Here is a 26,998-nt window from a genome sequence, read left to right on the forward strand (position 1 = left end):
CAGGGACAATGTGTGAAACTACAGACTGTTCAATAGATCCAGCACCATGTAGGTGTGAGTTGTTCTGCAAAGACTAATCAGGTTTTAACAGGTGGCAGATTGCCAAACACCTGTGAGGCTACTATGTCCTCATAATGCTTCATAGATTTCCTTGTCTGGGTCTGTAATCATTATTTACAACAGGAAATAGTTTCTTTGTCATTTTGAGGGGATTTTTCAGAGAGAAAGATATACAGATAAATCTGCAAACTGTCAAACAGCTAGGACACAATGTACATGTGAGCTCTTCTGCCGTTTCCCTGTGTGCCAAGTTCCAAATTATTTTGTCATCACTCGTCATGTGTGGCACACCTAAAATTGCATATAGCCACATTTAGGCAGAGAACAAGTGTTATTGTGATGAATCCGTGTACCTTTCGTTTTTCCGTTTCAAAACCAAATCAAAAAAACAAAAAAAACAACGTTGTTTTTCTGTTATTCTCTTTTAAAACCAGAACGGAAAATCGGAAGAACAGAATAACACAAAATCACACATGTGAAGCTGTTAATCTGTTTTAAAACAAAAACAGAATAACGTGAAAATGAAGTTTTTGACTTTTTTATTGTTTTGTTATTATGATATTTGGAAACTTCAGGGAGATTCTGGGAGACTTAACTTAACTTTTTTGTTTTTTTGATTTGGTTTTGAAACGGAAAAACAAAAGAAGGAAAGGTACACGGATTGTTTCTGTTGATGTACATATTAATTTCTTATATTTATAGCCCCCAAAACGATCTGGGAACTTCAACAGTTCACAAATTACAACATAAAACTCAAGTCAGTTGTACTCAGGCAGTTGTAGTCATAAGCCACTGATCCATTATTGAATTTAACTACGGCTGAAACAATTAGTCAAGTAATAAGCTGGTCGAACACAAAAAGGTATACTGGCAATTGACGGCAAACCCAGCCCATTAAACTTCCATTGTCTGGTAACCATCAGGAGTATGCTGAACTGTGTGACATATCATCCCCTCTAAAGTTCATTGTTCTTGGTTTGCCGTGGCTACAAATGCACAACCTACACATTGACCGGGGGACAATCTCCATTAGCAATTGTAGTGATTACGGTCACCAAAGATGTCTACTGTCAGCCATCCCCAAACACTCAACCTATTCACCAGAATGGCCAGAGGACATAGACTTCACAGTATTACACATATTCACAGTGAATATCATGACTTAAAAGACGGCTTCAGTAAAGACGGAGCGCTCAACACCGACCTTGTGCCTGTGCTATTGACCTGCTCCCCAGCTCCCCACTTCCCTCCAAAAGGCTATACAACCTCTCCAAAGCCTTTTGTTTGGTCATCCACTGCTCAGGTTGCTTTTGAAAGGTTGAAACATTTGTTTTGTTTTGTTTTGTTTATTTAGATCCCCATTAGCTTTTGCCACGCAGCAGCTAAATTCATTGCAGCTCCTGTGTTAATGCATCCTGATCCAGTTTATTGTGGAAGTTGCCTCAGACTCTGGTGTGGGGGATCCGCCCCCAGCCCTCACCGGCGGACCACAAGCTTGATGATAGTAACTTGACATCTTCTTGATATCTTCTATCTAACTTTAAGGGGGTCAAGACCAAGTCAAGGTCTAAACCAAATCAATACGATACCATTTTCAAGACCATTTACATTATTTCTCAGCTAAACAGAAAAGGTGATTTTTATATAAAATCTTCATCATATGTAATTGAAACAAAGTTGTTGTTTTTTTTGTTGGGTTTTTTTCCGTTGGCAGATTGCTATACACCTGTGAGGCAAATCACACATGATTTCCACATAATGCTTCACAAATTTCTTTGTCTGGGTCTTTAGTTGTTCTTTAGAACAGGAAAGAGTTACTTTCAATTTTGAGGGGTTTTTCTAGAGAGCAAGACATACAGGTAAATCAGCAAACTGTCAAACAGCTAGGACACAGTGAGCTCTTCTGCCATTTCCTTGTGCGTCAAGTTCCAAATAGTCTTGTCCTCACTTGGCATGTAGAAAATGTTTAATAATCTTCAAGCCATTTTTTAAATTACATTACACAAACCTCAGTGTTAAATTTGTCGGCTATTTTTCAATTTAGTTTTAGTCTTAGTCTTGTGTCAAATGCCCTTATCAGTTTTAGTCATATTTAGTTTAGTCACATTTTAGTCGACGAAAAGTCTTGGTATTTTAGTCTAGTTTTAGTCAGAAAAAATCCAAAGTATTTTAGTAGGCTATAGTTTTAGTCAATAGTCTTTTTTTAGTCTTCGAAAGATTGACAGTAATGTTAATCACAATTAAACTAGTCAAACCAATAGATTCAATAGTCTTTTTCTCACTCATCTCACAAGATTTATGTCATTATTAGGCTACCTGATGAAGTAGCTCCACATGTTGAATGATTAGGAATGTCTTCCAAGCATGATGTCAGCAGGGAGCTTAAACTTTCTCTGCTGGGCCCCCCTTTGGATTTCTTTTCTGTCAATTTATTTTCAAGCACCTGAACAGTGTAATTATTTTTCTTTTTCTTTCCTTGTAACAATATTCAACCTGACCGTCCCTGCTGCTCAAACTTTAACATACAGTTTCGTAGTGATTCCATCAACGTCAGGACAATTAAGGGAAAACCCTGCCTTCACCTCCCAAATGACAGCTGTCGGATGAGCCAACGTTCCAGCTTGTGTGTGCGTTTATGTAGGCTATTTGTCAGCACGAGCGGCGGCTGCAGCAGCCTTGCGCCCGTGTGAGCTCAAGCCGGGTTCAGCCGGGTTCAGCCGCGCTCGAGCGGAGCACGGAGGGAGAAAAAAAGTGTATTTCTTTTACTGTGTGGGAGATCTCCAACAACGGAGTCAGGGAGAAAGCAAGTGGGACAGATCTGCCCAGTCTCTGAGCAGCACACGTTTCACAGACAAGCCGCAACACAGAGTGTAAACAACGTCACGCGGTTCAGCACCTTGGACAGCTGCGGGGGGAGGGTGTCGGAACAGCGGTGTGTCGGAATGGAGAGCCGTCCCCACCATGGACATCCTTAACAAGATGCACTCATAAGTAGACATCTGTACTCTTAGACAAATCAAGCAAATAATTCAATAAAGAAAAACAAAATTTAAACACTATATTCAAAAGTAGACATAACCAAAGATGATAAAGGGTACAGAGCCACGGAGACGTGTGGAACCACCGGAACCAGCAGGTCAAACTCTGCTGTCCCAAAGAGAATGCAAGCCACTGTAGCCGAACATCAGGCATCAGACCCGGCTGCAGAAGGTGGGGGCTGAGCAGAAAATATATATCCGGGGGCGCGTACACACACACACACACACACACACACACACAACGGCGCTAAAAGCATCGTTAGACTGAGAAATGTTTTTTTTGCAGTTTTTTGTTTGGCCTCAAATCATTATTTACAATACCGTGAGGAGCAGGGACAATGTGTGAAACTACAGACTGTTCAATAGATCCAGCACCATGTAGGTGTGAGTTGTTCTGCAAAGACTGATCAGGTTTTAACAGGTGGCAGATTGCCAAACACCTGTGAGGCTACTCTTATATGATGTCCTCATAATGCTTCACAGATTTCCTTGTCTGGGTCTGTAATCATTATTTACAACAGGAAATAGTTTCTTTGTCATTTTGAGGGGATTTTTCAGAGAGAAAGATATACAGATAAATCTGCAAACTGTCAAACAGCTAGGACACAATGTACATGTGAGCTCTTCTGCCGTTTCCCTGTGTGCCAAGTTCCAAATTATTTTGTCATCACTCGTCATGTGTGGCACACCTAAAATTGCATAGCCACATTTAGGCAGAGAACAAGTGTTATTGTGATGAATCCGTGTACCTTTCGTTTTTCCGTTTCAAAACCAAATCAAAAAAACAAAAAAAAACAACGTTGTTTTTCTGTTATTCTCTTTTAAAACCAGAACCGGAAAATCGGAAGAACAGAATAACACAAAATCACACATGTGAAGCTGTTAATCTGTTTTAAAACAAAGACAGAATAACGTGAAAATGAAGTTTTTGACTTTTTTATTGTTTTGTTATTATGATATTTGGAAACTTCAGGGAGATTCTGGGAGACTTAACTTAACTTTTTTGTTTTTTTGATTTGGTTTTGAAACGGAAAAACAAAAGAAGGAAAGGTACACGGATTGTTTCTGTTGATGTACATATTAATTTCTTATATTTATAGCCCCCAAAACGATCTGGGAACTTCAACAGTTCACAAATTACAACATAAAACTCAAGTCAGTTGTACTCAGGCAGTTGTAGTCATAAGCCACTGATCCATAATTGAATTTAACTACGGCTGAAACAATTAGTCAAGTAATAAGCTGGTCGAACACAAAAAGGTATACTGGCAATTGACGGCAAACCCAGCCCATTAAACTTCCATTGTCTGGTAACCATCAGGAGTATGCTGAACTGTGTGACATATCATCCCCTCTAACGTTCATTGTTCTTGGTTTGCCGTGGCTACAAATGCACAACCTACACATTGACCGGGTGACAATCTCCATTAGCAATTGTAGTGATTACTGTCACCAAAGATGTCTACTGTCAGCCATCCCCAAACACTCAACCTATTCACCAGAATGGCCAGAGGACATAGACTTCACAGTATTACACATATTCACAGTGAATATCATGACTTAAAAGACGGCTTCAGTAAAGACGGAGCGCTCAACACCGACCTTGTGCCTGTGCTATTGACCTGCTCCCCAGCTCCCCACTTCCCTCCAAAAGGCTATACAACCTCTCCAAAGCCTTTTGTTTGGTCATCCACTGCTCAGGTTGCTTTTGAAAGGTTGAAACATTTGTTTTGTTTTGTTTTGTTTATTTAGATCCCCATTAGCTTTTGCCACGCAGCAGCTAAATTCATTGCAGCTCCTGTGTTAATGCATCCTGATCCAGTTTATTGTGGAAGTTGCCTCAGACTCTGGTGTGGGGGATCCGCCCCCAGCCCTCACCGGCGGACCACAAGCTTGATGATAGTAACTTGACATCTTCTTGATATCTTCTATCTAACTTTAAGGGGGTCAAGACCAAGTCAAGGTCTAAACCAAATCAATACGATACCATTTTCAAGACCATTTACATTATTTCTCAGCTAAACAGAAAAGGTGATTTTTATATAAAATCTTCATCATATGTAATTGAAACAAAGTTGTTGTTTTTTTTGTTGGGTTTTTTTCCGTTGGCAGATTGCTATACACCTGTGAGGCAAATCACACATGATTTCCACATAATGCTTCACAAATTTCTTTGTCTGGGTCTTTAGTTGTTCTTTAGAACAGGAAAGAGTTACTTTCAATTTTGAGGGGTTTTTCTAGAGAGCAAGACATACAGGTAAATCAGCAAACTGTCAAACAGCTAGGACACAGTGAGCTCTTCTGCCATTTCCTTGTGCGTCAAGTTCCAAATAGTCTTGTCCTCACTTGGCATGTAGAAAATGTTTAATAATCTTCAAGCCATTTTTTAAATTACATTACACAAACCTCAGTGTTAATTTTGTCGGCTATTTTTCAATTTAGTTTTAGTCTTAGTCTTGTGTCAAATGCCCTTATCAGTTTTAGTCATATTTAGTTTAGTCACATTTTAGTCGACGAAAAGTCTTGGTATTTTAGTCTAGTTTTAGTCAGAAAAAATCCAAAGTATTTTAGTAGGCTATAGTTTTAGTCAATAGTCTTTTTTTAGTCTTCGAAAGATTGACAGTAATGTTAATCACAATTAATCTAGTCAAACCAATAGATTCAATAGTCTTTTTCTCACTCATCTCACAAGATTTATGTCATTATTAGGCTACCTGATGAAGTAGCTCCACATGTTGAATGATTAGGAATGTCTTCCAAGCATGATGTCAGCAGGGAGCTTAAACTTTCTCTGCTGGGCCCCCCTTTGGATTTCTTTTCTGTCAATTTATTTTCAAGCACCTGAACAGTGTAATTATTTTTCTTTTTCTTTCCTTGTAACAATATTCAACCTGACCGTTCCTACTGCTCATACTGTAACATACAGTTTCGTAGTGATTCCATCAACGTCAGGACAATTAAGGGAAAACCCTGCCTTCACCTCCCAAATGACAGCTGTCGGATGAGCCAACGTTCCAGCTTGTGTGTGCGTTTATGTAGGCTATTTGTCAGCACGAGCGGCGGCTGCAGCAGCCTTGCGCCCGTGTGAGCTCAAGCCGGGTTCAGCCGGGTTCAGCCGCGCTCGAGCGGAGCACGGGGGGAGAAAAAAAGTGTATTTCTTTTACTGTGTGGGAGATCTCCAACAACGGAGTCAGGGAGAAAGCAAGTGGGACAGATCTGCCCAGTCTCTGAGCAGCACACGTTTCACAGACAAGCCGCAACACAGAGTGTAAACAACGTCACACGGTTCAGCACCTTGGACAGCTGCGGGGGGAGGGTGTCGGAACAGCGATGTGTCGAAATGGAGAGCCGACCCCACCATGGACATCCTTAACAAGATGCACTCATAAGTAGACATCTGTACTCTTAGACAAATCAAGCAAATAATTCAATAAAGAAAAACAAAATTTAAACACTATATTCAAAAGTAGAAATAACCAAAGATGATAAAGGGTACAGAGCCACGGTGACGTGTGGAACCACCGGAACCAGCAGGTCAAACTCTGCTGTCCCAAAGAGAATGCAAGCCACTGTAGCCGAACATCAGGCACCAGACCCGGCTGCAGAAGGTGGGGGCTGAGCAGAAAATATATCCGGGGGCGCGTACAGACACACACACACACACACACACACACACAACGGCGCTAAAAGCATCGTTAGACTGAGAAATGTTTTTTTTGCAGTTTTTTGTTTGGTCTCAAATCATTATTTACAATACAGTGAGGAGCAGGGACAATGTGTGAAACTACAGACTGTTCAATAGATCCAGCACCATGTAGGTGTGAGTTGTTCTGCAAAGACTGATCAGGTTTTAACAGGTGGCAGATTGCCAAACACCTGTGAGGCTACTCTTATATGATGTCCTCATAATGCTTCATAGATTTCCTTGTCTGGGTCTGTAATCATTATTTACAACAGGAAATAGTTTCTTTGTCATTTTGAGGGGATTTTTCAGAGAGAAAGATATACAGATAAATCTGCAAACTGTCAAACAGCTAGGACACAATGTACATGTGAGCTCTTCTGCCGTTTCCCTGTGTGCCAAGTTCCAAATTATTTTGTCATCACTCGTCATGTGTGGCACACCTAAAATTGCATATAGCCACATTTAGGCAGAGAACAAGTGTTATTGTGATGAATCCGTGTACCTTTCGTTTTTCCGTTTCAAAACCAAATCAAAAAAACAAAAAAAACAACGTTGTTTTTCTGTTATTCTCTTTTAAAACCAGAACGGAAAATCGGAAGAACAGAATAACACAAAATCACACATGTGAAGCTGTTAATCTGTTTTAAAACAAAAACAGAATAACGTGAAAATGAAGTTTTTGACTTTTTTATTGTTTTGTTATTATGATATTTGGAAACTTCAGGGAGATTCTGGGAGACTTAACTTAACTTTTTTGTTTTTTTTATTTGGTTTTGAAACGGAAAAACAAAAGAAGGAAAGGTACACGGATTGTTTCTGTTGATGTACATATTAATTTCTTATATTTATAGCCCCCAAAACGATCTGGGAACTTCAACAGTTCACAAATTACAACATAAAACTCAGTCAGTTGTACTCAGACAGTTGTAGTCATAAGCCACTGATCCATAATTGAATTTAACTACGGCTGAAACAATTAGTCAAGTAATAAGCTGGTCGAACACAAAAAGGTATACTGGCAATTGACGGCAAACCCAGCCCATTAAACTTCCATTGTCTGGTAACCATCAGGAGTATGCTGAACTGTGTGACATATCATCCCCTCTAACGTTCATTGTTCTTGGTTTGCCGTGGCTACAAATGCACAACCTACACATTGACCGGGGGACAATCTCCATTAGCAATTGTAGTGATTACGGTCACCAAAGATGTCTACTGTCAGCCATCCCCAAACACTCAACCTATTCACCAGAATGGCCAGAGGACATAGACTTCACAGTATTACACATATTCACAGTGAATATCATGACTTAAAAGACGGCTTCAGTAAAGACGGAGCGCTCAACACCGACCTTGTGCCTGTGCTATTGACCTGCTCCCCAGCTCCCCACTTCCCTCCAAAAGGCTATACAACCTCTCCAAAGCCTTTTGTTTGGTCATCCACTGCTCAGGTTGCTTTTGAAAGGTTGAAACATTTGTTTTGTTTTGTTTTGTTTATTTAGATCCCCATTAGCTTTTGCCACGCAGCAGCTAAATTCATTGCAGCTCCTGTGTTAATGCATCCTGATCCAGTTTATTGTGGAAGTTGCCTCAGACTCTGGTGTGGGGGATCCGCCCCCAGCCCTCACCGGCGGACCACAAGCTTGATGATAGTAACTTGACATCTTCTTGATATCTTCTATCTAACTTTAAGGGGGTCAAGACCAAGTCAAGGTCTAAACCAAATCAATACGATACCATTTTCAAGACCATTTACATTATTTCTCAGCTAAACAGAAAAGGTGATTTTTATATAAAATCTTCATCATATGTAATTGAAACAAAGTTGTTGTTTTTTTTGTTGGGTTTTTTTCCGTTGGCAGATTGCTATACACCTGTGAGGCAAATCACACATGATTTCCACATAATGCTTCACAAATTTCTTTGTCTGGGTCTTTAGTTGTTCTTTAGAACAGGAAAGAGTTACTTTCAATTTTGAGGGGTTTTTCTAGAGAGCAAGTCATACAGGTAAATCAGCAAACTGTCAAACAGCTAGGACACATGAGCTCTTCTGCCATTTCCTTGTGCGTCAAGTTCCAAATAGTCTTGTCCTCACTTGGCATGTAGAAAATGTTTAATAATCTTCAAGCCATTTTTTAAATTACATTACACAAACCTCAGTGTTAATTTTGTCGGCTATTTTTCAATTTAGTTTTAGTCTTAGTCTTGTGTCAAATGCCCTTATCAGTTTTAGTCATATTTAGTTTAGTCACATTTTAGTCGACGAAAAGTCTTGGTATTTTAGTCTAGTTTTAGTCAGAAAAAAAAGTATTTTAGTAGGCTATAGTTTTAGTCAATAGTCTTTTTTTAGTCTTCGAAAGATTGACAGTAATGTTAATCACAATTAAACTAGTCAAACCAATAGATTCAATAGTCTTTTTCTCACTCATCTCACAAGATTTATGTCATTATTAGGCTACCTGATGAAGTAGCTCCACATGTTGAATGATTAGGAATGTCTTCCAAGCATGATGTCAGCAGGGAGCTTAAACTTTCTCTGTTGGGCCCCCCTTTGGATTTCTTTTCTGTCAATTTATTTTCAAGCACCTGAACAGTGTAATTATTTTTCTTTTTCTTTCCTTGTAACAATATTCAACCTGACCGTTCCTACTGCTCAAACTTTAACATACAGTTTCGTAGTGATTCCATCAACGTCAGGACAATTAAGGGAAAACCCTGCCTTCACCTCCCAAATGACAGCTGTCGGATGAGCCAACGTTCCAGCTTGTGTGTGCGTTTATGTAGGCTATTTGTCAGCACGAGCGGCGGCTGCAGCAGCCTTGCGCCCGTGTGAGCTCAAGCCGGGTTCAGCCGGGTTCAGCCGCGCTCGAGCGGAGCACGGGGGGAGAAAAAAAGTGTATTTCTTTTACTGTGTGGGAGATCTCCAACAACGGAGTCAGGGAGAAAGCAAGTGGGACAGATCTGCCCAGTCTCTGAGCAGCACACGTTTCACAGACAAGCCGCAACACAGAGTGTAAACAACGTCACGCGGTTCAGCACCTTGGACAGCTGCGGGGGGAGGGTGTCGGAACAGCGGTGTGTCGAAATGGAGAGCCGTCCCCACCATGGACATCCTTAACAAGATGCACTCATAAGTAGACATCTGTACTCTTAGACAAATCAAGCAAATAATTCAATAAAGAAAAACAAAATTTAAACACTATATTCAAAAGTAGACATAACCAAAGATGATAAAGGGTACAGAGCCACGGTGACGTGTGGAACCACCGGAACCAGCAGGTCAAACTCTGCTGTCCCAAAGAGAATGCAAGCCACTGTAGCCGAACATCAGGCATCAGACCCGGCTGCAGAAGGTGGGGGGTGAGCAGAAAATATGGTAACACTTTATTTTAAGGGGTCCTTGTTCCTGTGTATCTACCTAATTAATTACAGTGTAATTACCTATGTAATAGTATGTAATAACATGTACTTACATTGTAAATACATAGTGTATTTTGTGTACTTACAGGTCCTTGTTACACTTGTAATAAGAAATGCTTGTTGTGCAAAGAGAGAGGCCACTTTGGCATTTCTTATTACAAGTGTAACAAGGACCTGTAACTACACCAAAATACACTATGTATTTACAATGTAAGTACATGTTATTACATACGGTTACATAGGTAATTACACTGTAATTAATTAGGTAGATACACAGGAACAAGGACCCCTTAAAATAAAGTGTTACCGAAAATATATATCCGGGGGCACGTACACACACACACACACAACGGCGCTAAAAGCATCGTTAGACTGAGAAATGTATTTTTTTTCAGTTTTTTGTTTGGTCTCAAATCATTATTTACAATACAGTGAGGAGCAGGGACAATGTGTGAAACTACAGACTGTTCAATAGATCCAGCACCATGTAGGTGTGAGTTGTTCTGCAAAGATTAATCAGGTTTTAACAGGTGGCAGATTGCCAAACGCCTGTGAGGCTAATCTTATATGATGTCCTCATAATGCTTCACAGATTTCCTTGTCTGGGTCTGTAATCATTATTTACAACAGGAAATAGTTTCTTTGTAATTTTGAGGGGATTTTTCAGAGAGAAAGATATACAGATAAATCTGCAAACTGTCAAACAGCTAGGACACAATGTACATGTGAGCTCTTCTGCCGTTTCCCTGTGTACCAAGTTCCAAATTATTTTGTCATCACTCGTCATGTGTGGCACACCTAAAATTGCATATAGCCACATTTAGGCAGAGAACAAGTGTTATTGTGATGAATCCGTGTACCTTAATAACACAAAATCACACATGTGAAGCTGTTAATCTGTTTTAAAACAAAAACAGAATAACGTGAAAATGAAGTTTTTGACTTTTTTATTGTTTTGTTATTATGATATTTGGAAACTTCAGGGAGATTCTGGGAGACTTAACTTAACTTTTTTGTTTTTTTGATTTGGTTTTGAAACGGAAAAACAAAAGAAGGAAAGGTACACGGATTGTTTCTGTTGATGTACATATTAATTTCTTATATTTATAGCCCCCAAAACGATCTGGGAACTTCAACAGTTCACAAATTACAACATAAAACTCAGTCAGTTGTACTCAGACAGTTGTAGTCATAAGCCACTGATCCATTATTGAATTTAACTACGGCTTAAAATAATGTTTCCAGACTCATTGCAATGGTAGAAAAATGGTTAATAGGATGAATGGTGCTGCCGCTGCAGCCTGGGCGGGGTCGCGTCAGCTGAAACTGCACTATGTAACTTCCCTGTTGTCGCCGCCGCCGCCCCCCACCCCGCACACCCCCTCCACCCCTCCCCCGACCACCCGCCACACAGTCTCCTTGCAAATATGTGGGAAATACTGTCGTTTATTAATGGGAATAAACGCTGGATGCGCTCGCTGATAAGTTTCGTTTTCGCTTTCCCCCCAGACGATAGCGCTTCTCAACCAGATGGTGGAAGCACTGAGCTGAAACTCCGCAATGTTGCTTTAACTCGTCAAAACCGTTTTTTTTACAGATTATGATAATAGACACTCTGGGGTACCCTGTGTGTGAATATGGTAGTCCTCTGATATGTAAAAACTGTTTTAAACTACAATCAAAACATAATGTTTTTTATAAACTGTGTGATCTTGGTTTTGTTTGAGTAATCGTTCTCCTTGAATGCTGCTCTGGGGACAGCGTGCTGTGCAGCTGTCGGCTACAGTGTTGCGACTTTCTCGCTGAATCTGGCGACTTTCCAAACCCTCTTGGCGACTTTTTTTTTTTTTACAAAAGCGACTGGCGACAAATCTGGCGACTTTTTCCAGTGCTCTTACAAACGTTTCTGGTTTGGAGATTCGGACCTGAAAGCACGTTATCACAGCTGTTTTCACCGTGCAGCGGGCGCTCTGCAGCGGGTGCTGTGAGCCGCCGCCCCAGAGCACTCAGAGGCGGCCAGTGACACAGCAGTGTCACGCAAGGGCGCAGATAGAGGGTGGGACAGGTGGGACTCGACACCCCCAGATTCTGATTCACTTGGATCCGTCCCCCTCACTTTTATGGAGAGAAAAATCTCGAAATGCAAAAAAATGCGAAATAGCGCCTCTCTGGACGCGTATGGGCTATGTGGCGAGAAACGGTATTACACTCCTGTATTCGGTTGTTGAGCTGGGTAGGCTGCGTCGTCTCAAGCCTGGTTACCATAGTTACCCAGAACGCATATGACAGGCATCAGTGGGACAGCTCCTAGTTTAGGACCCCATAACCTAGAACTACCAACAACAAAACGGCATGCAAGATGAGGCCAGCCAAACCCAAAAAGCAGAAAACGATTGCATCGTTTTTTCAAAAAGCATCAACTGTAAGTAAACTGTGTGTTATTATAAACGTTATCATATCACCTTGCAATTTTTGTTGGTAGTCTGTCTGTTCAAAGAAATCTCGCCGTGGAAGTAAAATCGTAGTACAGACACAGAGTGAGAATAGAGGAAGAGAGACCAATTTCACAAGGGGGAGGGGAGGGGGAAACCTTTATGCATTTATTTATTATCAATTAAATCGTCCATTGCAGCTTTCTGGGGTCTTCTGGAAATGTGTAGGCCTGCTTGAATCCGTGATATTGCCAAGCCTAATGGTCTAGACTCTAAGTTGTTAGGTTACAGTTTCAACAGCGATTGCTAACGTCATCATTTTAAACCGTGAACTGTTTATTTTAGTTACTAACACTCGGCGCAATGTGTTCCATTTAAGGTGAATCAGTATTTAACACAATAATTGTGTTGTTGTCATACATCACCTCCATTGAATTTGAATGACTGAGCCTGTTAGCTTGTTATTATCTCGCCTTACAGACACAGTTAATTATTTTTTAGAGTCCAGAATTGAACTTTGTAGGCATTACTAACCATTATAGACAAAAATGCACTACACAAAATAACATATATTTTATTATTTTAAGCTTATTAAAATAAAATGCTTGTACTGTGATGTTGGTTGACAGGCTCATTTATGCAGACAGGAAGTTTGGCCACCATAGCAACACATTATATTGGCATATCCATATGGAATCTTATAATCTCTAGTAGAAATATGGCTCCTGGGACTGGTAGCCTCTGTGGTAGCCTGTAGGTATGCCCATGTTAAATTACTGCCAATGGCGCTAATGCCTTAAAGCAGTTATAATGTTTGTTTATGCTATGTTAAAATGTTGTCATGGTCCTGGCCTGCAGGTAGTTCCTGAAGATGGCAGTGAGGGAGGTGAAACTGAAAGCGATCCACTGGAGGGTAGCAGCAGTAGGCCTAGTTGTGCATTAGATCTACAGCTTGAAGAGGCAGAAGGGAGAGAGGGAGAAGAGGGAGGGACAGAAGAAAGAGAGAGAGAAGGAGGGTCAGAAGAAGGATGGACAGGAGACGGGACGGCAAGGCCAGAGGCAGATGGAGGAAAGGGAGAGGAGGTTGACATAATGACATACACAAAACCAAATCAACCTGACCCTAAATTTGTCCCCCCCAGTTTCAAAAACCTATCTGCGCCCCTGGTGTCACGGAGCTGCTTCGCTGCAGCCAGAGACCCACACCGCTGCACCGCTGCTCTACAAGCTGCCACACCCCCCAGATTTGCCTACAAATATACTTATTTAGCCGTAGAAATCATTTGGGAGACAGGCCACACTGCAGAGTACCGGTAAAATGAGCAGCCACTTAACACAAAAGTGCATTTTTCTCTGAAACTAGAGTGGGAGCTCCGTTTTTGGAGAAACCAAGCTCTCTTCTTCTCCTTCATACTCACGAACGAAACGGCGGAAAAACTCGCAGTTTTTTCAAGGAGCACGTTGGAAAGTCACTCTTCAACCACTTTCTAGGTGATGTACAGAGTTCAGTTCAACGTGAGAAAAAAAGGTTAAAAAAAATAGCCAAAAACATGTGGTCCGAAGCGGATGTGCTGAGCAATTAGTGTGGTCGCGAAAGAGTTAACAAAGCACTTGTTAAAGCCCTGTTTGGCACCTGCACTGATTCACAGTGGTCCTGACAGGGTGTCAACTTTTTATATACTGTACCTGGTTTGTCATTACTGTATCAAATTATATCATTGTATTGTATCAACAGTCTTCATGGTAAAAAGGGTTAAATATATATAGGCTATAAGGGTTTGCATTACCCTGAGGCTAACTCTAACCCTTTTTATGCATTACATTTCAATTTTTTTTTTTTTTGAAGGGGTCATGTGATTTCTGAGAAACACGGACCGGACAAACCGGTTGAGTGATTAGAGGAGGAGCTGGTCCCTTACATCTGTATTTATAGGGGTAATTTGACAAGATCTCAACACACACCTCTCAGCTAAAACAGAGTCTCTCGCTTCCCTCAACAACAGGAAAGGTAAGTGAACTGATAATTTGATGTCTCATGAGTCACTGCAAATCTTATGTCAGGCATACTGACTGTAGACAGTGCAGTTTGTTTTATTGTGTGTATAGACAGAGCGAGAGCGAGAGAGAGAGAGAGAGAGAGAGAGACTGATTATAATAATGATGCACAAAATTCATTAATTTTAAACTTTTCTAAGAACAGGGACATAAAGTGTCATCTACATCTTTGCTCAGTGATTAACCTATGAATGTATGTTGAGGTAAGTGAGTGTTGTGTTTTATGAAACTTGCATTTAGTTCAGGTATTGAGTGAATGTTTGGACTTGGCAACTCAATTTGTTTCTTTTCTGCTTTGCTAATGCACTGAATTCCACTCTGAACAAAGTCCTCATTGGTCTCGGCCTGAACAATTTTTTGATTTGGTAAACACAGAGAGTCAGTTGGCAGCATCACACAACAACTGAATTATGTGTTTCAGAACTGAGGTCAACATTATCTTTCAAAATCCACTGCTGAAGCAGCAGATAATCAGAAAATGAATTATTTTCGATATTTGAAATAAAGACAAAAAGACAGGATAGGTGCTTAAAAACCTATGAAAGCCACTATTATTACCACAACTGCCTGTGCTCAAACTAAGCAACCTGTTACTATCCATCAGGTTGGCTCTTTACAACAACTGCCACACTGGCAGAATAAAAATATTAACATTTTCCACCCATTTGCAGACGATATTTGTTTCTTACACAGCCCGGTAGGAACTATTTTCTGAGTAATTTATTTTCCTGTTTTTTGGAGTAATATTTTTTTTCTGTTTTTTGGACTTAAAGAGATTTCAAAATCCAAGCAACGTTTAACTGCTGCAGTCAAGCCTCCACTTCATCTTCTATTAGATGTATTAGATCCGTATATGCTCCACTTAAAAGAATACAGTCTAGCTATCCCCAGAAACAGTAAGAGCATGTAAGGACTAATTTGAAAATGAAGGTGAGGTTTCCAAAGGAGAAGCCCCTGTAAATTCAGATTCTCATGCCGCTCCAAAGATATGAAATGGTTTCACTTCCTGACTGTCTCCTAAGTGGGCGTGGTCACCCGTCCGCCCACCTTGTGTTGTGAACGTGTGTGTGTGTGTGTGTGTGTATTTATAAAAGTTGTAGGTAGATGAAAGTGAGCTATGTATATGTTCTTATGATAACATTACATTTTTACATAGCTAACAGTCATTTAGCATGTAGAAGACAAAATAAATATTTTCCTCTGCCTACATTTTGTTTATGGTTTGTTTGTTTGTTTGTTTGTTTGTTTGTTTGTTTGTTTGTTTGTTTGTTTGTTTGTTTGTTTGTTTGTTTGTTTGTTTGTTTGTTTGTTTGTTTGTTTGTTTGTTTGTTTACCGCAGTAATATATTCTAATTCTTCTGAGGATGTATCACCAATAACACAGTCTGTTGCACAATTACAGTATAGCTTTTTCATTTTTCAATAGCTTTAGTTTATTTCAAGGTATGATACAATATACTTAATCACAATTTACTTGCATGTGAATGATTTGAAAATAGGGTATGATTTTGAATATAGATGAGAGAAAGAAAACACAGGACTGGATAAATTTGATATAGGTTAAATAGTTAAATAAACATTGGAAAAAGAAACATACAAATTATTAATTGGAACAATCTGTAAATGCTAATTAAAAGTAATAAAGTGATTGAAAAGGTATCAAAATGAAGTAATACAGAATGAATAGCTTATTTTTGTTTTCATGTTTGTCTGAACAGGTGTAATTAAATAAATGCACTGGCACATAAATAAATACATGTATGAATAAATGTACATGAAAATATAATAATATATATAATTATATAATTGATATATTATTGAAACTTATTTGTTTCTTTCTGTAATTACAATAACTGCAACCAGTGATTGAAATTGTCAGAAAAAACTCTTTGCTTATTACTTTCCACTTACATGAAGGGTCAGGGGAACAACTTAATCAAAAGTAGTTTTATAGAGTTTTACAGAGTAAAAAACACTTTCTGTTTCTGTTTATTTTTACAGTAAATAAAATGGCCGACCAAGTCGCAAAGACCACTCAAAGTCTCACCACTGCAGCACAGATGCGAGAAACCACCAGGATGCTGATGCAACCCAATGCAAACTGGGAGCAGTATCTGACTCCTGCTCCCCTCTCTATTGCCATCATGGGGGAACTTGTATTCATCTCCTCATGTGACGACTTCTCCATCAACAAGAACGCCCCTAAAGATGGCTACAAGTACATCAGATACCCAGACTCCTTCAGGGCCTGTCTCATGCAGATCTGTAACTCAGGCTGGCATGCATTCAATGAAGCCCACAAGAATATGGATCAGATCCGCATCCACACAGGAACAGTTCCTGATTACATGAAGGCAGCGATCAACATTCTTTTCAATGCCACTGATGAAGTTGTTGAAAACCTCCTCCCAAATCAACTGGAGAACATTCGTGAAATCGCAGACGACTGTGTGAAACTAGCAGATGGTGTTGAAAAGAAGTACTCTGACGTGATCAATTTAATCCAGGAGCTGCTGGAGGCCTGTGTTAACGCTCAACACTTTTATGGAGAAGAGCTGGAAAATGTCAAGATGAAACTGGAAGAGTCCAATTTGAGGGAGAAGAGTGCCCAACTTCTGAATGAACGGTCCAAGAAAGCAATGGAGGCCATGTCAAAGCAGGTGGAAGAAGCACAAGCGAAGTTCAAAGAATCCATGGATTCACTTCCCTCTGGCTGGGAGATGATTGGCATGGATTTTACTGAAGGAATCACAACAGCTGTAACAGGACTGATCAATGGACTCACCACTCAAATGATCAATGGTGCTCCTACAGCAATCTTAGCATCCAAAATGTGCCTTACTGCAGTGAAAAGCAACACAAATGACAATGATGATAGGATCACACAAATGACAGCTTGCAGTAAGTCTGGAGAGATTCTGAAACTTGTAGGAACTCTCAAAGACCTTGTCATTGGAAATGAAATAGACTGGAAGAACCTGTATGATCAGAAGAATAAATCCCCAAAGACCAAATGGACTGAAAATCAATTTAAGAGGATCTCTGAGGAAATGGAGAAGATGCCAGAAGAAAAAACACGTGACAAAGTTTTGACACTCTGCACAAAGAGCCTCAACATATGTGAAGAGCTGGCAAAGTATTCCCCTGATCAGAAGTTGGATAAGGCAACAACAGAACAGCTGATCAAGAACATTACAGAGTTGAATGATGAAGCCCTCACGTTTGACTCTTTCAGCAAAAAAGCTTTAGGCACTCCACCTCTTACCCCAACAGCACCCATGTTGAATAAAGCAGAGAGCAATAGCTCAGACAGCAAGTCCACTGCCCAGAGAGCAGCAGATAATGCCCGTTTCAAAATAGAGCAGAGCCGAGAACAACTCAAACAAACACGGGAGCAATATGAGAAGAGTGTGGAGAACATGGAGAAGAATCAGAAGGAGCTGAATGATGTTCTGGTTGAAATGCAGAACTGCAAAATCAAAGAGATCGACTTTGATACTAAGATCAAGATGCTGGTCAAGGGTCTGGATGCCATGGGCAGAGTCAAAGAGCAGTGGGAGAAGATGGTGCGTTTTTTCCAGATGGTCTCCAACATCATCAAAACTAGCCTTAGCACGACACTGCACAACTTTGTCAAGACATCTGAAGATACAACAAAACTTACTTACAATGGAAAGCTCTTTACCAAAGATCTCCTGTACAATCAGGCCTTTCAAGCCTCCAACATTGCCAGCCTGGTCCACATGATTTCAACGACCTACACTGAAGTGTCCAACCAATACCTGATGGACAAAGTGAGCAGCCTGGGCAAGCTCATGGCCATGGATAAGGAGAAACCAGAGTTCAAACAGGAACGTCACAGCCTGCTACACTCCTGCCATGAAGCTCAAGAAGGGATTTTGAGGCTGGTCCTGAAGAACAAGGATGAATTTCAGAAGAAGACTGATGCCAGGATGGCAAAAATAGAGGGTGAATTGAAGGCTGTTCTGCCGGCTGCTCCACCACAGGAGACTGAGAGAATCAAAGAAATTGTCCAGGCTGGCTTCAGTGAGAAAGAGCAAGCAAATTATATTTGATTCAAGTTAAAGCAGAAGTAAGTGATATATTTGTGTTAATAGAAGTCTTAAATAGTTATATCTTCCGACAGCAATCACTTACAAAGAGTGTTTGGTCTGAAACACGGGTCTGTCAGTCACTCTGCTCTGCTGTAAGCCAAGGAGAAAACTTTCCTTGTATCCTACAACCTTTATCCAATGAGGAGAGAGAACAGCATGAAGGGCTGTGTGTGCAGCCAAGGGATGCGCATGAATGTGGTGACGTAGGGACGAGGACCAATAGATCCATGACGAGGGCGGGGGCTGCTAACTCCATCGGCTGACAAGAAGTTAGCCAAAACGACCGGATCACTTACTTCTGCTTTAAGTTTGATTCTAACATCACGCAAATGAGTTTGGGTTTGTTGGTTATCATTTAGTAATCCCAGAAGCACCGTAGTTCCTGCCCAGAACCCTCTAGCGACAGTGCTAACCACTGCCCCACCGTGCCACCCACATCTTACAATTCAGCTATCTCTCATTACATAGCCGAGTTAATCAATTTTGAGTTATCCATGGTGAAGGGCAAATACATTCTCCATCAAACATTTTCACATACTCTTAAAATACTCTTAAAATAATTCATGAATTGATCAATATCATAGCTAATTTTAAAAAATCTATTAAAAGTCTCTGTCATCCCTGAATCAACCAATGAAACACTTCAGTGACAATGCATCACCTGTTCTTAGAGGACGGGGTGGGGGCTGTGGAGAAGTGTTGGGGCTCATGTGAAAAGAACAGTGACCTGTAGGGTCTGAGGAAGAGGAGTTAGAGGATTTGGTATGTGATATGTCTTTTTTGGGATCATCTGTTGTTACTTGTTCAAATAAACTCTTGAAGATGATGGAAGTTTTTTCTTCATATGTTCTGCACCAATAATCAAACCACCATTTCTTTAATCTCTTTGCATGTTGAAACAATAAATGCACCAAACCTGGAAATTAACGTACAAATGTTTTTATAAACCTGGATATCAAGGAGAAGAAGCTCATGAGCAGGCCCACTTCCAGGTGTGATAAAGGGACTTCAATTAAACATCTGAGTAACACACATACTGTATGCATTCTTTCCAGATGCAATTAGGGGACTTTTATGTTGAAAAACATTCTCAGTTCGTTATTCAATAGCAATGTAACCCGACGTATGAATGCTGAGTCATGCCTTATGAAGTCATCGTGAATGACATCATAAAAGTTCTTATGAATATGCACCCACCCGTCAAGTACAGTAAAGTGTTGAATAATGATAAATTATCATAGCATTATGGCCAGCCTGCAAGTAATCTCTGCTATCAGCCTTTCATGCTGATGCCTTTTGTATCAACAAACAAAGTTAGCTAAGCTCACGTTAGCACTTGCAATTAAACAATTTGAGCAGCTCAACTAACCAGTTAATTTACAAAAATACTCTGAAAATCTAGCTCTTGTTTGTATTTGTCGAATCAAACAGCTTAAATATCTAGCTAAAGCAGTTTGCAGTGTTGCTAAGCAGTTTGTTAGGTTGCCGCTCAGTTGAATCACTCCGCTCTGCCACTTGCGGTAGAGGGTGGCGCCTGTGCAGCCCATAGTGCAGCCTCCCAGGCTGCGCAGCCTGGAAGTCGACGGCTGAAGGCAGTTTCACCCTGGAGCGGACTGCACAGTACAATTCACAACCCAATCAGGTGCTCTCGCGCTTGTGGGTGTTTTCATCTTCTTTTTTTCTCTTCTCAATTCAAGGCTCTCGCAATCTATACCTCCAAATCCCGATCACTTGCCACTTGACCCACCCCCCTCAAAAATATTTTCTCATCCGATCTCCACGACTCACGTAGGTCATCTATTTTGGTTTCAAAACGGCGAATTTCGCCGAAAGGTGAGTGATTTTCATGCCTGTAAACTACACTGTGGTCACACCCAATAAAATAAAACAGGTCCTAGGTTCTCAGCTAAAGATGGTGAATTCGCTGTGGTTCTGAATTAAGGGACTTTATCATTAGAGTGGGAAAAAGGAAATAACTAGCGCGGTGCCGCCACTGAAAACTTAGCCTACTATGCTAGGTGTTAGCAAAAATTATGTAAGCCCTCAGAAATACAAATTACTCTTAAAAGAATGTTAAACCACATTATGTAAAAGGTAATACACAAATATTTATTTTACTAAACCTTTTAAATTGTTCTTGTAATGATAGCTTTAAATTTGGAAATGCTTCAGCAAATAGAAAATAATAAACAAAACACTTCCTGTATGCTTTAAATCAATACAGTAATACCTGAAGCTTCAAAATGCTTTCTTTTGACCCTTTTTTAAATCAATAGAACAGTTTTTAATTTACTTCAACCAACCAATAATTTTTAATTACAAGGTGCTTATGATTTTTAATCAAAAGACTGCTTTTAACCCTTTCAGATACCTCACATAAATGAAATGAATTTGTTTTAATTTGAGCTCAAACCCAATATTTTTAATGAAAACAATAAACCTATGAATGAGGTTTTTTAGCTTGCTTGTAAACTAAATTAAGTTATGGTTATCTTTTCTAATAAACCATTCACATATGAAATAATTACCTAGATGTGTTCTTAATATTTGAACTGTATTCCTTTAACTGTTCAATATGATTTCAATAACCCAAATGCATAGAAATATCAACCATAGTGCTTTTGTGCACTCAAAACACAGTAATAGTACCCACACTTGTACCACAATATCTTCACAGTTCACACAGATGATAATGATACCAGAAAAAGTCTAACCCAAGCGCTTGGATAATTTTCCCTAACTGTTGGGGCCCATTTGAAGCGTTGGTGCACATGAAGTTTTATCCAGTTATGAGAAGAAGAGTTAAAGCAGAAGGAAGTGATATATTTGTGTTAATATAAGTCTTAAATAGTTATATCTTCCGACAGCAATCACTTACATAGAGTGTTTGGTCTGAATCACGGGTCTGTCACTCTGCTCTGCTCTGAGCCGAGGAGAAAACATTTATCGTATCCTACAGTTTTTATCCAATGAGGAGAGAGAACGGCATGAAGGGGCGTGTGACGTGTGTGCAGCCAAGGGATGCGCCTGAATGTGGCGACGTAGGGACGAGGACTGTTATGGTGCGTTCAAGGAAACTCGTTTTTTTCCGACCTGTGAAGTCGTACCAGTTCGATCTGGTACATAGACTGTACAAAAAGACGTACTGGTACGATTTCACGGGTCGGAAGTTACGGTAAAACAGGTCGGAAAAACACGAGTGGGTTGCCTGGAACGCTACAAAGTCTTAAGTTGTGACTTGAAGCTGTAATTTATGATTTCAAAAGCCTGCCTGGAACGCAGCATTAGCGAAAACGACCGGATCACTCACTTCTGCTTTAACTTTGAAACCGAGTCTGTTTTACCACAGTCCCGTGCCTGTATCCTGCACTCGGTATCGTTCCAATGTCAAGTACTCACGCAACCTCTCAGTGTAGAAGCAACATGGCGGTGTAGCCAGCCAGGCTGCAGAGCGATGTCCAGACAGCTCCCCGCCGACTCCCGCAGCTCCGGCTACCTGCGACACGTCCTCGTTCCCTGCTGTCGACTCGTCCCGTCCGTCCTCACTCCCGCACGAATGTCCGGTGGCGACTTCCTCGTGTCCGTGTTGTGAAGCAGTCTGGTTTCTCTGCCGAGGAGCTAACTAGTAGCAACACTGCTAAGCTAATGTAGGAGATAATGCCGGAGACCACGCTGTCGCGGCTCGTAAAACTTCACCGTCGTGTAAAGTAAACACACTCGACTGAGATACGTGAAAAGAGTATTCTGACCAATAAAAGTCTCTCTGGGCAGTGCAATATCTGGGCCAACTTTTAGTCCGAGTCTCCAAACATTGACCTTTTCTCTCTGCCGAGGAAAACGCAGCCAGCTCCTTCACTGTCCTGGTGAACTGTGGTTGCGCTTCCTCCCAGAGAATGTTCTAGTCTCTTTTTTGTTAAACAGGAAAAGTTAACCTTTATAATTTTTTTTAAAGACCATAGAATATTTTTAAACAATATATTACATGAAATACAGAGTTAATATATGAACAATATTTATTTTAATAGGACTATCGCAAAAATGAGAAAAACCAGAGGATTCTGGGAAATGAAGTCCTCTCTATACTCCGTCTTCTAGAAGCGATATAAAAGGGATAATCTGCATATTTTTTAACATGACTGAAACCCAGTAAAATAAAGAATGAATAGCCTATTTATACACATTTTTAGAGATTTTTAGAGAACCCTACATTTGTATTAGCTTGTGTCAATCTGGGTCCCTTTGATCATTGCAGCATTGGTTGCAGGTCATTAGGTGGTCATGTTCCTCAGACATTTCAGTTGACCACTAGAAAGTTCTTCTCCTGTTTGTTTGGGTAATGTGTTAGGCATAGACGGATTACCGCATGGGCAAAGTGGGTGTGTGCCCAGGGCCCCAGACCCAATAGGGGCCCTTGGTTTTTTTTTTTTTTTTTTTGTACAATTTAAAAAAAAAATATTGGAATGAATGTGGTTTTGAAAATGTAGTATGATTATAAAATCAATTGAATGCTTTAGAAATGATAAATCAGTAATGTGTGATGACACAATGACGTACGTACGCTGAGGTCAAATGTACAGTGCGTTTTTGGAATGGAGACGCGGGCGCTCAGTGGATCAGCTGTTAGCTGCTAGACGAAAACAAAGGAAAGAAAAGGCTGAAACGGCTGAAACTGCGCTATGTAAGTGGCCGTAGAGGACAGACTGATCCGAGAGTTGGACTACCTTATCAAGGACTTTTCCAGGAAAAAGCCGGTGGTTTTGGTGAGTAGTTTCTATAGGCTGTAGCCGATATCCAAGTACTCCAGTAGGCTACTCGGCATCCGAGTGCAGTCCGACCCCGACTCATACTGTATATGAGTCCTATAGGCGCCGATTCCGTGGATGCTCCGGTGCTCAAGCACCCACTGACCAGGTTGAGCACCCCGGGGGGCACGCCACCAGATGCGCATTTCTCCGTGCCGGTCGGCAAGCGCCTTGGTCCCTCAGCTGTGTGTGTGTGTGTGTGTGTGTGTGTGTGTGTAGCCTGTGTGAATGTGTGTGTTAATCTCTCTCGACTCTCGCGCTCTGTTAAGATGAATAAATAGAAACCGCTGCAGAGCACGAGCCTGGCACAGCGGTGCGCGCTCTGGCGCATCTGGCACAATCTGTTAACGGCGCAGAAAGGAAACTGGCTCCGCTCCGCGGCTATTTCACGTCCGACGTCGATGGTAAAATCACGTTTTTATTGATATTGTAGCGTCCGATCCGACGTAACTACAACAACATAACACAAATTTATCTGACAGCTCTCACTTCTTCATCTGCTCCTCCTCACTCACTCACCTACACACAGACACAGACACACACACAGGACTCTGTCTTCCTCACACTCACCCCGGCCCCTCATCCAACCTGCCCGTACCGTACCATACACATTGACAGTCAGTCAGAAATCACAGAACTTAAACATCATAACAAGAACGTTACTGCGGGGTCGCTACAATATTTACAGTTTTTCAGTTGTGCAATAGGCTCTTATTAATAATCCAATCCATTGCTACGTGGCATGATGCGCACCAGTGTTTGTAGAGCCCGCTTCAGGGGTGCAAACCCCCCCACCCCCCGCGCGCACCACGGGCAAAAACATATATAGCTATTGTCCTGTACATGGCAGGTGCCAAACAAAAAAGACCTAAAATGACAGTGATTTTGTTTTGTTGTGTGTTGCCCGGTGTTGTTATGTGCGTATGGGAAGAGCGCCTTTGCGCGCGCACTGTTTGCTTGTGTAGGCAGGGGCCCGTGGCGAGTTTGTGTCCAGGGCCCGTGGTCATGATAATCCGTCTATGGTGTTACGGGGTGTTCCCACCAAACGCGATGACGCTTCATCGCGCGTCGAGATTACATGTAAAGTCAATGCAAACACGCGATTAGTCGCGTCATTGCGCCGGGCGATGCGATGGACGCGATAGCGCGGCGCGATGGACGCGTTGGCCGCGAAAAATCGCCTCCATCGCGTCGCCCGGCGCGATGACGCTTCATCGCTCGAGTTGAAATAATTGAACTTTTGCGGCGAATTCGCGTGAAGACGCGCCGCGACAGCCAATCAGCTTCGAGATCGTCACCGACGTGCTGACGTGCTGACGTACGGACGTACGGACGTCCTGGTGTTCCCTCCCTTGTTGCCGGCTTGCCGCTCAATTTCCAAAAGAAGAATGGAGGAGAAACTAATCGTGGCCGTGACCGCTCACCCAGAGCTATATGATTGTTCCTGTCCCCTCTATAGGGACAGGAACAAGAAAGACCGGGCCTGGGTGAGCGTGAGCGAGGTGTGTGGAATACCTGGTAAGTTCTGTATCTGTCTGTTGCTTGATTGCTGTAGCTATCTGTTGACGTTTGCAATAGCATAGCCCCAGTTAGCATAGCCCCAGTTAGCATAGCTGGCTTTACCGGCATACTTGTCTGGTTCATGGTTCAACAGTTAATTTAATTTAATTAATTAACGTGTGGTTTTTCAGTTGATACATGTCGGAGGAAGTGGAAGAGCCTCAGGGACACATACTTGAGGGAGAGGCGAAAGGTGCCAAAGAGCGGGGCAGCAGCAGGGACAGGCAAAAAATGGAAGTATCTTGGGGTCCTGTCTTTCCTCGACCCCTTCATCACCCCAAGACAGACTAGTGGGAACATGGGGGAGGGGGTCGAGGAAGATGGGACCCCAGATCAGAGTAGGGAGTCGGTGGAGGACGAGGGAGAGACAGCAGGCCTGTCACAGAGAGGTTTGTTGAAAAATGAAGATACACACATCATGTAATATATATATATATATTTTTTGATAAGAGGATAACTGACTTGCATACATGTCTCAGCAAATATATTTCTTTTTCACAACCTCAACTAATCATAATTTTCAAAGGTTTTGTGGAGATTAGGTATTATTATGGCTAAACTGAATGATTTGAGTGTGTTTGTACAATGCTTTTTCACACTGAAATGACCAAGACAGTGAATACACCGTATGTACAAACAAAAGTGAATACAAAACTAATACTTTCTTGTCAATAATATAGAAGAAGAAAATCACTTTGAGGACGAGGCTGAGGAGGAGGAACCTGCTGTCTCTCCCCCGGCTTTCCCGGCTCCTGCTTCTCCTTCTCCACCTGCTGTTGTCCCTGCTGCTGCCCCTGCTACTTCAGTGGCGAGACCACCGATTGGTATGTACATGACAAATGTTTTTATCTGTTGCCTGATCATTGCCTGACACACGCATGCACACATACACACACACACATTTATTGGATGCAGTATTATATAATATGGTGTTTCTATTATATACAGGAAGGAAGAAGACACAGAAGAGGGCGAGGCAGGATGATGAAAGTGAGCACCTCCGCATCCAGACCCTGCTGCTGGAGACCCTGCGGGAAAGGCCACCGCAGCCTGCACCCCAACCTCCCCGCTCCGAGGATCAATTATTCCTCGATAGCCTGGCTCCTTCCCTGGAGAGATTGGAGCCCCAAGTGAAGGCCTATGTAAAATTCCAGATTCATAAACTTATTTATGAAGCTAGCACAGTTGTGCTCAATTTGGACAGTGCCGAGTAGCTTATTAGCTAATGGGGCAACAATGTCTGCAGGGAACGACCAGGCTATCGAGGAATATTGACCTCAAGTATGTGTTCCTGAGGCTCTTCCTTGTTTGTTTTGTGTGTTTGTAATTATTAATTATATTTTTGAAATTATATTTTTTTATATTGTCTTTGTATTTTATTTTTTTCAATCTTTTATATATATATATATATATATATATATATATATATATATATTACATTTTATTTTCTAAATAAATCTTTTTTCACAAAAGTTAATTACCTTTGTTGTCTTTCATCTTCTCTCACCAGACAATTATCATCAGACTTCAGATATGTATGTGTATACATTTGTTGCACACCTTCAACATTTTATACTGTAAATTTAGCTTCCAGCTGTGCAGAGCTTATTAAGATAAAGTAAACAAAAGAATGTAATTTGAAGGGATTTTTCATATTAACATTAAAAGTTTAAATATACAGTTAAGGCGGCAAGAAATTATGATTTGATGAGGAATCCACTGCCTCACTATCAACAATCAGTAGTGTTTTCCAAACTCTTTTTCAGGGAACCCACTTAAAAGACAAACCATCATAACCTAGTTCACAATTTGAAGGGTGAATTTGTGTGTTT

The 26,998-nt window shown here is 41.1% G+C and overlaps 2 protein-coding genes across 2 annotated transcripts in view; both read left to right on the forward strand.

Moving 5' to 3' along the window:
* Positions 1-26,998, forward strand: part of LOC146978372 (uncharacterized) — a 52,664-nt gene that overhangs the window by 8,247 nt on the left and 17,419 nt on the right. The gene's annotated exons all lie outside the window — the stretch shown is intronic.
* On the forward strand, positions 16,674-19,630 carry LOC146978373 (uncharacterized). Its single transcript, XM_085791065.1, has one exon. The coding sequence runs from the start codon at positions 16,699-16,701 to the stop codon at positions 18,763-18,765; it is 2,067 nt and encodes a 688-aa protein (XP_085647191.1). The 5' UTR covers positions 16,674-16,698; the 3' UTR covers positions 18,766-19,630.

Source organism: Trachurus japonicus, chromosome 11 (assembly GCF_045865225.1).
Source record: "Trachurus japonicus isolate A0001 chromosome 11, Traja_1.0".
Classification (NCBI taxonomy): Eukaryota; Metazoa; Chordata; class Actinopteri; order Carangiformes; family Carangidae; genus Trachurus; species Trachurus japonicus.

Bases quoted from the DNA above. Each gene is read 5' to 3' on its own strand.
- LOC146978373 (XM_085791065.1), top strand. From the start codon at position 16,699: ATGGCCGACCAAGTCGCAAAGACCACTCAAAGTCTCACCACTGCAGCA.